The sequence below is a fragment of the Miscanthus floridulus genome, chromosome 15, assembly GCF_019320115.1.
Source record: "Miscanthus floridulus cultivar M001 chromosome 15, ASM1932011v1, whole genome shotgun sequence".
NCBI classification, from domain to species: Eukaryota; Viridiplantae; Streptophyta; class Magnoliopsida; order Poales; family Poaceae; genus Miscanthus; species Miscanthus floridulus.
Window position 1 is genome coordinate 44,767,333 of NC_089594.1, and position 12,557 is coordinate 44,779,889.

General features: G+C 41.0%; 1 protein-coding gene across 1 annotated transcript; it reads left to right on the forward strand.

The window, feature by feature from the left end:
* Nucleotides 1-214: 214 nt before the first annotated feature.
* On the forward strand, nt 215-904 carry LOC136507441 (uncharacterized). Its single transcript, XM_066502165.1, has one exon. The coding sequence runs from the start codon at nt 215-217 to the stop codon at nt 902-904; it is 690 nt and encodes a 229-aa protein (XP_066358262.1).
* The last annotated feature ends 11,653 nt before the right edge of the window (nt 905-12,557 follow it).

A 12,557-nucleotide genomic window follows, 5' to 3' on the forward strand; every position in this document is an offset into this window, starting at 1 on the left:
GGAAAGACATTTTCAGATGACATTAGATTGATTTTTAGTGACTCGGAAACCTTGGTGATGGCCTCTCTAGTAGGTAGAGTGAGGACATTTGTTCTGTATGCTGATCATGATGACTCTCTAGCTGGCTTGGATTGGGATGACATTGTGGCAAACCCAATAAGTTCACTGCCCAAGGTTATGAGCTCCTGTAGAGTGGGAGTGCAGAACTAGGAACATGAACAATATTCCCAATGATGTGGATGCAACTTATGAAGATGATGTGCAGTATAGTTCTAGTGAAGATGACTCAGATTTTGAAGATAGTGATTATGATCTGGCTAATGAAGATGATGATCTATTCATGGATAATGTTGATGACCAAGTGGTTGATCAAGGAGTTGCCAAGGGAAAGAAGGTACCCAAGGGAAAGAGAGCTCAAGTTGTGTTGGGCAGAGGTGATGAGGATTTCTCAACTGATGATGAAGGGTTAATGGTTCCAAACTCTGATGATGAAAACAATGTCACATTCAATTTCAAGTCATTCAAGCATGAAGACTTGGTCAATCCAGTGTTCAAAGTAGGAATGATCTTTGAGTCTATAGAGTTGCTAAGGAAGGCTATTATAGAATATAGTATGAAGCATAGGGTGGATATTAAGATGCCAAGGAATGAGAAGAAGAGGCTACGAGCCATATGTGAGAAAGGATGTCCTTGGAATTTGTATGCTTCCGATGATAGGAGGGCTCATGGAATGATGATAAAGACTTTTTGTGGTGAGCACAACTGCCATAAGAAATGGGTATTAAAGAGGTGCGCATCTAATTGGCTTGCTGATAAGTACTTGGAATCTTTCAGAGCTAATAAGATGACACTAGGGAATTTTGATAGAATAGTGCAAAAAGTGTGGAATCTGAACACCAGCTAGGACAAAGCTTGCGAGAGCTAGAAGAATAGCAATGAAAAGGGTAATGGGTGATGAAGCAGAGCAATATAAGCTGTTGTGGGCACTATGCTCAAGAGCTAAGAAGGACCAATCCAGGCAGCACATTGTATCTGAACCTTAATGGTAATCTTTTTACCTCACTTTATATGTCACTTGATGCTTGCAAGAGGGGCTTCCTTGAGGGTTGTAGACCTTTAATATGTTTGGATGGATGTCACTTGAAAACCAAATATGGGGGGAAAATGCTGACAGCTGTAGGTATTGATCCTAATGATTGTATTTATCCAATAGCTCTAGCAATTATTGAAGTTGAGTCACTAGCAACTTGGAAATGGTTCTTACAAACTTTGAAGGTAGACCTTGGCATTGAAAACACATATCCATGGACACTTATGATAACAAACAAAAGGTGAGAACTTGATGATTCATTATTGTTATAGTAAATCTTATTGTTATTTACCTAATGTTCTATACCTAATTCATTTTTTCACTATGTGTAGGGCCTCATTCCAGCATGCAGCAAAGTTTTCCCTGAAGCTAAGCATAGATTCTATGTTAGACATTTGTACAACAACTTCCAGTAGCACTTCAAAGGTGACAACCTGAAGATATAACTTTGGAAATGTGCTAGGTCCACCACTATGGATCAATGGAATAGAAACATGGGACAAATGAGGGCACTAAACCAGAAGGCATATGAGTGGCTAGAAAGGATGGCTCCAAACACTTGGGTGAGGGCATTTTTTAGCAATTACAACAAGTGTGACATACTTTTGAACAATAGATGTGAGGTTTTCAGCAACTATATCTTGGATGCTAGAGAAATGCCAATTCTCAGTATGTTGGAGCACATCAAGGGCCAACTGATGAGTAGGTACTATAGCAAGGAGAAAGGGGTTGAACAAGTGTGGCAGGGACCAATCTACCTGAAGATTAGGAAGAAAGTTCAGAAGAATTAAGAGTCTGCCAACACTTGTTTTGCAGCACCTTCTGGACATGGTATATTTCAGGTGTAGGATAGGGGGTATTAGTTAGTAGTTAACATTGGGCTAAAATAATGTGACTGTAGAAGGTGGGATCTCACTGGTATACCTTGTTCACATGCCATTTCTTGCCTAAGGCATGAAAGGATAGCCACTAAAACAATGGTCCATGACTGCTATACTTCAGCAAGATTTCTGATTGCATATCGTCCCAAGATCTATCCACTGTGCTGACAAGTCCATTTGGGAGAAGGTCCAAGGACTTCCTGTTGTGCTTCCTCCTCTGTACAAAAAGAAGGTGGGCAGACCTCCTAAGAATAGAAGAAAAGAACTAGTGGAATTAGAAGGAACTAGTGGGACAAAAATGTTAAAGCATGGAATGCAAATGACTTGTAGCTACTATGGGGATCAAGGCCACAATAGAGCAGGTGTTAGTTAAGGAAGTTAGGAATAAGGCCCTAAACTGTAGCCTATGAGGAAAACTATGGAAGAACCATAGGAAGAGGACCCTACACAGCAAATGGATGACAACTTAGATGAAGAACCAGTGATTACAGTGGTAGTATGGACTGACCAAATATTTTACTCACAGTACACCAATTTTACACTATGCTTGCACAACTAACTGTCTATGCTTGTAGGTTGCCATTCATTTTCTAGAAACCAACACACCACTACTGTCACAGTTAACAAACACTATGCTTTCACAGCTAGAAGAAGAGGTACGACACTATGCTTTAACAACTATGATTATCACATTTAACAAACACTTGTTTTCTTAGTCTTCACAGACTAGCAGCATGATGAGGCAACAACTACTATTGTCACATTTAACAAACACTTGTTTTCTTAGTCTTCATAGACCAGCAGCATGGTGAGGCAACAAGAACCCATGCTAGCCTCTACATTCATTGGAACAAACATGCCAACCACAAGACCACTGCCACCTACAACTGCATCAAAGCTAGGGAGGTCAACAGCATCTAAGAGAAGTGCCAAGCAGGGTGACAAGTCCAAAGGTCAACAGAAGAAGGGAGGAGACCCTAAGAAGAAGAAGACCTCATCTCCAAAGTCTACAGACAAGCAGTAGAAGATGACAAGTCCTTTTGTGCTTTTGTGTAGTACTTCTATGCTTTTGTTCAGCACCAACATAAGGCTTTAGATTGTGCTGTACAATCTTTTGTAAAGCTTATTATGGCCCCAAAACAATGTTTGAGATGGTGGCAATAGTCTTTTGTTTAGATCATCACATGAATCACTGACCAAAACAGTGTATGTGCACATGGATGCTATTACTGCTATCAGGTGAACTATGAAATAGATGGAAAATTGAGATAAAAAGGATGGTTTCCATTGCTTCTGATGTTCATATTACACAATGAGTACTCTTACACAGTTGTGACTGAGTTTATTTGCACAACTGAACAACCACAACTAACACAAGTGCCAACACTATACACACATAGAGAACACATATCACATTCAGCAAACGAACTACGTCTTGGTCCTTCCCTTGATTTCCTTGAGCTTTGTTGGCCACTGCATTGTCCATCAGGCCAGCATAGGGACGTAGGTTTGATTCTCCTTCAGGACTAGGCTTCACATGTGCCATTGCTGCCTTCCTTCAGCATCTTTAAGATGTGCTTGATGTAATCTGCTTCCCAGTAGAAAAATGGACACCCGCTGCCATCCCTCTGCCAAAATAACCAAATCCAACTCAATTGCAACAAGGACACAACAATCCAAGTGCCAAAGATTTGAATCATCAAACCATAACTCACCTTATGGTCTAGGCAATAGTAGAATACCTTCCCTGCACTCCATGGCTGCGTGCAAACATGCCTCACCACCATTCGACCGCCGCATTCGGTGCACAGGATGAGGGGAAGGCCGCCTGTGTGCCTATTGGAGCATGATGTACTCCCTGGTGGCACCATGGAGTAGATCAACAAGGCGGCGGCAGCGGCAACAGCTTGGAGTTCAGGCATAGAGACAGAGATAGAGAAGGGAAGAGTAAGAGGAGGGGAAATGGAGGATATGAAAAGAACTGGGGGGGCCTCTCTGCTTATTTGCACACCCCAAATCAGGCTCACGCGCGGCTCACGTGCGCTTGGACACAGTCAGCGCCACGTTGTCCATGCCACGTCGGCCAAAACCTTGTTCCGATGAGTTATGGACCTAAGTGGCATACTTAAACAACATTAGGGTGCCAGAAGTACAATTTGAGAGTTTGTGGACCTAAGTGGCACCCCAAGACAAGTTCTAGGGCCTACGATGCATTTACCTATTTTCATTATTTAGGACAAAAATTCCGGATGTGTAACAAATTACAGCGGTTATGATAACTTTTCTGAGGATTACTAGACTTGTGGTTCACCAATCAACCAGTGTTAATGCTTTATGCCAATGGATCAATGAGATAGTGGACCAAATATATCATACTAACAACATAAAAAAAGAATTGGGCTACACCAAATCGAATGGACTAGTGGGCATGATATACAATAGATATGCATATGTATTTTGAAATTGTCGGTGCCCATTGGGTATTCATGGATGAAGTTTTGCACCTGCACCTTTGCGAGTACCCAACCCTCATATACCCTTGAGTGAGCTTGTCTACCTATTTTCTGCACCCATTGGGTGCGAAACCCGCGGGTAAGATTGTCATCCCTACTCTCAAGCTCGCAAGCTCGGACTACCCCCACAAAGTAGGCTCCAACGTGAGCACTTGACTTAAGTCGGTGAATCAACTTGACACTCCAACAAGCTGCGATTCTACTAGAGTTGCTCTTCACCTTCTGTTAGGAATAGGAAGCCGACTAGAGGAGGTTTCAAATTGCTACAGCTAACCAAAAAAATATGGAATTAAATTAATATGTCTAGCCTCAACTACATCCTTCTATCTATGTTCACAAGCACCTTACAGAGGTCCTAAATAAGTTATACTAAGGTGTCGAGCTAGTGGGAGCTTACCTAATAATTCTAGTTAGTAAGGTCACACAAACTATGCAACTAGTCAAGAAAGCACATGGGAGCTCCTACACATACTAGTGAGTAGAGCACAAAGGACAAGCAACACTAGTACTACTCACAAGCTGGCTACACAAGCACAACTAGAGAGCTACAACTACTTAGCCACACAAACTAAGCTAAGCTACTTAGCTACAAAAGCTAACTAGCACAATGAGAGCAACTAATTAACTACACAAGCTAGCTAGCTATACATAAGAGGAACACTAAACACTAGCACAAGTAAGAACAAGTAAATACAAGCTAGTGTATAGAGGATGCAAACCAACATGAAGACAATGTTACACGGTGATTTTTATCCTAAGGTTTATTGGTTTTCCAACTACTTAATTCCCGTTGATGCAAGCCCAAGGCTTTTATTGATCCTGTCGCTGGATAGCACGCCCAAGCACGCACATCACCCCACTGAGGTGAGTATCCATGCAGCTCAAGTGTATATTCATGGTCGTATCAAAACTCGTATGTATCCATTTGTAGTTCCTCCACCAGATGCTAGAAGCCAATGGAGACGAGGTGACTAGGCAATTGCTTTAATACTGCTCTGTTTTACTGAACGAGGATTCCAGACAAAAAAGCTGAAAAAGAAGAAGAAAAAGATTAATACGAGTATTATACTTCCCCCCATCCATAATTCTTGTCATTGTGGACAAGGTTTAGATTAAACATTTAGAACTTTGGCTATTAATAACATTTAAAGAATTTAGTTTGAATTACACTAAGACAACTATATTAGTCTTAAAAAGTACTTTTACAAAATTACATGTTTGTTAAATTTTTGTATATATTATACTTTTTGTCTCAAGATAGTTGGCGCAACTCAAAAAACCGTTAAGACCAAAGAGCAGATTAATTACTGCATGTTCTAAGAAATGTCCCTTGGGTTATGTCTCGGAAAAACTATGGTTCCACCTCCAAATAATTACATGAAACGTTTTTCCGTCTAGGATCCTTAAAAAAATCGTCTGGCTCCGCTGCACATGCATGCACATGTAAATTTTCTCGCTACTAGCCGATATGCGCTATTCTCCTGCGCACAACTGCCAGACAAGCAGTACGGCCCCCCTATAACTTGTGTGCTATTTTTTCTCCACACATGCAGCGTCATCTGGTACATGAAAATTCTCTTGACGCCCAACTAATCTTATGTCTTGGTGTGTATGCAAAATATTTTGACAAGTAGCCCTAGCAAGGGTAGTCCCAATACATAGTTTCTAGAGGTAATAGTTTCAAGAAAGAAAGAGAGGAATTAATATTTAGTAGAAACTATCTTTCTTAACCCATAATTTTCATATAAGTTTCTATACAAACGATAATTCACTACTCCAGAGCAACTCTTCACTGCCAGATCCAAACCCCTTATCACTGCTGGTTTCCGGCAGTGGGAAAGTGGCAATATGAAAACCAAAATCGTCAAGTAAAAATAGCAAAATATTTTATTTAATCAGGGATCCATTCGAATCGAATGAACTATATAACTCACAAGTCACGCAACTTTTCACCTGCTACTAGGCTGCCAGCATGCGAACCCATGACCTCAGGCTTCACACGATCGTCCCCTAACCACTCCGCCCACAAGACACTGGTGTCCATTTGGGATATTCATCCATCCCATTTTATGTTCATCTGATTTTGAAATGAATATTGTGATCCTAAATGAATTCAAATGTAAAAGTTGTCAACAACAAAATTTTATTAACTTTTCGATATTTACAATTTTAGGTTTTGACCATTTCTCCATCTAAGGTCGTTTGAAGAATTTGAATTTAAAATGTGAGAAATTTGAATAGTTTTCATAGACATCTCTAGCAAAAGCAGAAGGGTGAGATGATATATAGAATGATCATGCCCATGGTCCTATTCCTCATCCACTGCAGGAGCACAATAGTGCTTATAGTAGCCGTGGTACATCACGTTATGTGCAAGAATAGGGAAATAAACCCTGAGTATGAGAAGGTACTCAGCTTGACTTACCCATCATAAACCAAAAATAAGAGACACCAACGATCATGCAAGACTTATAAGTGGAGCTGGTTGACATCCTTTGCCTACAAGCCAATATTTATCTAGTATCTTTTAACTTTTGAATAACAAGTTTATTATTCCTGTTCCATTCTAGATTAGCATCTATCCTATACCAAACATGTTGTGTACCATTAAATCATCACAATAGTAACCATATCAAGTTGAACATTTTCATAACCCACATAACCAACACTTTCATCAATTACTATGACGAAGGGGGCTCATGTCAAGTTCTCATTATCCGGGAGAGATGGTGATTCAAATCAATTCCTACCCTAGCTAGGGAATTATTCCTAACACACCCATACTTCCCCCATCGGGGTCATATCAGGTCACCTTTGGTACAACTTAGGTCAAATTATAGGTAAGACTAGTGCTGCACCCTCAAAGATTCTACTAACCTGCCAGGAAGCTCGGGACTCGAACCCGCCCTTGGACTCACACCATTGGTCTCTGCACATCCTTATTGCCTCTAAGGTACGCACTTTAACTGCTCATGTCCACGGCCTGAGTTGAGCTACTCGGCTTTGTGGTCGGAAGGACTTATCCGACCAACTATGTGAGAGGCATGCGTTGAACATGACAAGAGAGCCTCCAACGGCCGGTCCTTAAACGACACAGACGAAATCACTATAAGTCGCCATAGATAACATATAAGATTCCACCCGGTCTCCAATTGTTCAACATCACTAGGTTATGTTCCACGATAGCACAATATACCAACCGTGATCAAGTCACCACCTATAGCTCACAGGTGACAGGAAATCACCCGACTTCTACTGGTCTAAGCATGGCTAAGCATAAAGGTCAATCCTAGATGTACATAGGATTCAAGATAGATATTTTTGGATAAGGAAAGTATATGCAGCAAGTGGTTCCAATCAACTCCTAGCACTTAATGCATTAACATAAACAAAAGGACTCAAGTTGGTATAAGAACACATAGGATGTTAGAATGCTTCGGGGCTTGCCTTTCACAAACATGGCCGGCTGGTGGTCAGTGCACTCTAGGAGGTGATCAACTTTAGGATCACCTTCGCCTAGAGCTTCTTGGTGCTGAGCTTCTTGGTTCTCCTCTTGTGGATCGGCTTCAATTCCCACCAACGTGATTTCTTTCGCTACACCTACTGCATGCATATGCATAAAGTAAGTATCATGAATGCATAAGAAGAATTCTGAATGATATGACATGAGAACTGTGCAAGATTCTATGTTGATGATTATATCAAGTTACTTAGATGATAACTAAGTTGAATTCTTATTTACTAAGTGGGTGCATATCTCTTCTCTAGAAATTTCAAGAATCCATACAAAGTCCATTTCTGGACCACAACATGGCATCTACAAGTTTAGATCATAACTAGAGTTTTTCTCAACCAAATGCTATGATCTTAGACTTTCTGGAAATCTTATAAAATTTCCTACAACTTTCATTTAGTCATCACAAGATGATTTAATAGCTATCTAGGTTAAACAATTCAATCATCTAGATCTGTCCAAAAGACAAGCAAATCTGATAGCAGACTTCTAACAGCTACAACTCCCAAACCATTTAGTATATTACCATGAAAATTTGACACAAGTAAGATAAGTAAGTTATCTAAAACTTTGTTAATAACTAGTTTCCCAGGAAATGTAATTATCATCATGAATTTATCAATACCACAGAAACTATTCCTGCAGCCATCTAGCAGAATTATAAAGCAATAATTAAGTAATTGCTTATAATCAATCAACCTCAAGCACAGCTACCATTATTAGCAGATCATATACAACACAAGGACCACAAAAAACATTATGTTTATGCCAAACTAATGTATTTGGATACCTTTATTACTTTCTTTATGTAATAAGGTGATTTATGAGATAAATATTTCTAGTGTTTTATCAATTCTAAGAAAATTACAGTAGCATACATATGACCCCAGCAGCCTACTCTGCAAATTTCATGCCTAATGGGATAAGTATAGCCCTCTATACAAAAATGACAAGTTGCTTTTGTTTATTTTAGCAAAAATTATTTACCCTATTGAAAAGTGTCAAACAATAGATTTTATATTTTTCTTACATTCATCCTGGTACGATAACACTGTGTAAAAATTTGCATGATCATGAATTATGTATTTTTGCCCCATTTATTTTCTCTCAAAACTAATAATTATTTAGGATTAAATAAGAAGACCATATCCAAAGTATGACCACTGCAAGTTTAGTATTTTTCCAAGATAGAGCATGTCAATACAAACTCAACAAAATTGGAATAACAATTTTTGCATGTACCAAGCTCAAGTTATGCATTTTTCAAGATAGAAACCATTTAAAAAGCATTTATCTAGCTCCATTTTATTCTCCTAGAAAATACTAGAAAAAGTGCATTTCATATTTTTTATCAAATACTACACTTCATGAGGATTCCAACAAAATTTGGTTCACCAAAATTGGACACTCCTAGCTTGAGATATGAATTTTTGAAGCATACATTCAAATCTAGAAAATAAATCAAAAATCAAAACATACATAGACTGACAGTTGGGGCCCGCTGGTCAGTAGGACCCACACGTCGGTGATACTAGAGCAGGGGAGGTGCTCCGGCCAGCCTTCTCTCATCGGCAGGTGAGATCACCAGGTGACGATGGTGACTCCAACTGTGTTCCCCTCATCAAGCCACGCCGGTTGGTGGTGAATACACGACCTAGGGTTCACCAGGGATGGCTCGTCGGCGACGATGGTGGCACGATGGAGCTGTGTAGTGGTGTGCTAGCCTTCTCCGACCACAGCATGCATCGATGAGGATGGCTACTCCTTTCTGGTGACCTAGCGCAGCACTACGATGAGGATTAGGCCATGGTGGCATAGTGGAAAAGCTCGACCACGTGCATGGCCATGCGGCGGCGCATGGTGCGCTGTGGCGGGGCTCTCTGTTCTGGCTAGCTGACGCTGAGAGGGGAGTCTCCTGTCTAGCCTACTAGATCTAGGTCACAAGGCCATGTAGAGATGACTAGGAGCGAGGACTGGAGTGACCCCGAGACGAGCTCAAGCTCATAGCCATGGCGGCCACAGCGGGAACGACGGTGTGTTCCCGCTTGACCATGTAGTAGCGTCTAACCTAGTTCCTACCTAAGCATATGGACCACAAAGTGGCTACAACCTAGAGAAGACGAGGATAGGAGGTGCGATGGAATGGCATGGCCATGGTGAGCTGAGAGCGCGGTGGCACTCCGGTGATGGCACAGTGGGGGCGAGGCAAAATGGGGCCTTACCTAGGGACGATGGGAGGTAGTAGTGGTTTGGGGAGGTAGAGGTGGAGGTGGTAGAGCTATTGGTGCGAGGAATCAAGTGGTGGAGCTACGATGGTGGCGAGCAGGCACGGCGGAGCGACGGTGATGGCACGGCGGCGTGGTGCTCCGCTTTTCTCTAGTGTGGGCGAGAGAGAGCGAGGTGTGAGAGCGAAATGGGGTGAGTAGTAGAGGCGCACGCCTCTTCTCCCACACTGGCTAGGCCAATGCTAGTGTACAGCTACCATGCGGCGCGCCTAGCCTACCCCTAGTCATCCACTAACATCGGCGTCGAACGGCATCAGACTCTGACAAACGTGACTAACAAAGCGACTTCATGCAATCGTTACTCCTAAACCGTTTGTCCATTGCAAAAAAATATTTAACAAGAATTGTAGAGCTACATGAGATCTACAACTTTGATTTAGAAAGTTTCCTCTAATTTGCCATGGTTTTTAAATTGCAAAGCTTCAAATTAGGGTACATTGAAACTGAAACTACAGTTAACACTGGGCCAAATTTTCTAAGTGTGGCAACAACATTTCAAGGCTACTTGTGGACTATTTTTGAGCATGCTAAGCACCGAATTAGGTCTTGACACAAAAATAAAATTTGTTACTCTAGTCAAGTACTACAACTTTTCTTAAGGGTGCACTGCCATGCAAACATTCTATGCTATAGTTTCAACTTAGGTCAAACATGCAACTTCAAAATGATTGCTTACACTATAACCATGACTTAGAGGCCAATTGGGTCCATGTCATGAGTACCAAAGTTGTTCCATGTGACATTCTAGACATGTTAAAGGTACTCCTAGGGTCCCACAAGCAATTTATACATTGGTCAAATGTAAACCCTAGCATATGTAAAGCATTTAGTGACAAACACATGTGATATAAGCAATCATAGAGATAAAATTTGAGATGCTCATGCTCATGAATGATCAATGATGCTTGTGCTCATGCAATGCCAATGCCAAATGCATGCTTAACACCTATGGTGTTATATCCCTTCCCCCCTTAAAGAAATCTCGTCCCTAGATTTGCACAACCAACCATCTCTTGTAGAAATCCAGATATACCTCATGAAGATAATCCTCTCGCTCCCACGAAGCGTCTTGCTCACTATGGTTATTCCATACCACCTTGTAGAATTTAATGACTTTGCCATGGGTCAATCTTTCCATTGTCTCAAGCACTCGAATAGGACTTTCTTCATAGGTCAAATTTGACTAGATCTTGACACTAGCAGGTTCAATAGCTTCTTCGAGCACATGAAGACATTTCTTGAGTTGGGAGACATGGAAACATCGAATATAGTTCTCATTTCTAGAGGTAACTAGGAGCTTGTAGGCTACTAGTCCCCTTCATCCAATGATCTTGTATGGGCCTACATATCTAGGTGCAAGCTTTCGCTTCACACCAAACCTTTGCACTTTCCTCATGGGAGACACCTTTAGATATACAAAATCCCCAACTTCAAATGCAATAGTACTTCTCCTTTTATCTGCATAACTCTTCTATCTCGATTGAGCAGCTTCAATATGTTGTTGAATGATTCGAACTTGTTCTTTCACTTCTTTGACAAAGTCAATCCCATAATACCTTCTTTCACCAGGCTCAACCTAGTTCAGAGGAGTCCTAAATTTTTTACCATACTAAGCTTCAAAAGGAGCCATCTTAATGCTTTCTTGATAGCTATTATTGTAGGAGAATTCAGCCAAAGGTAGCCATTTCTCCCATGAACCCTTGGAAGAAATCACATAAGCTCTCAACATATCCTCCAGAGTCTAATTCGCTCGCTCAGTCTAACCAGCCTGTCTGAGGGAGATAAGTAGAGCTATAGATCAATTAGGTACCAAGCTGCTTATGCAGATGTTCCCAAAAAATGATTAACAAACTACGGTCCTCGATTTGACACAATGCTTTTAGGCACACCATGCAATCATATGATTTAGGCAATGTACAACCCTACGTAATGATGAGGTCGATACCTTTCCGTTAATAGGGATGAAATGTGCAGATTTAGTCAAGCGGTCAACAATTACCCATATGGAATGATGACCCTTTTCAGTGGTTGGAAGCCCAACTATAAAATCCATACTGATGTCATCCCACTTCCAACTTGGGATAGATAGTGGCTGAAGTAGTCCAGGCCAGCTTCAAATGGAAGGCCTTGACCCGATAGCAATTATGGCATCTAGCAACAAATGCTGAAATTTCTTTCTTCATTTTTGTCCACCAGAAGCGTGTTTTCAGGTCTTGGTACATTTTGCTGCTACCAGGGTGAATGGGAAAATTGGAAGAGTGTGCTTCCTCTAGA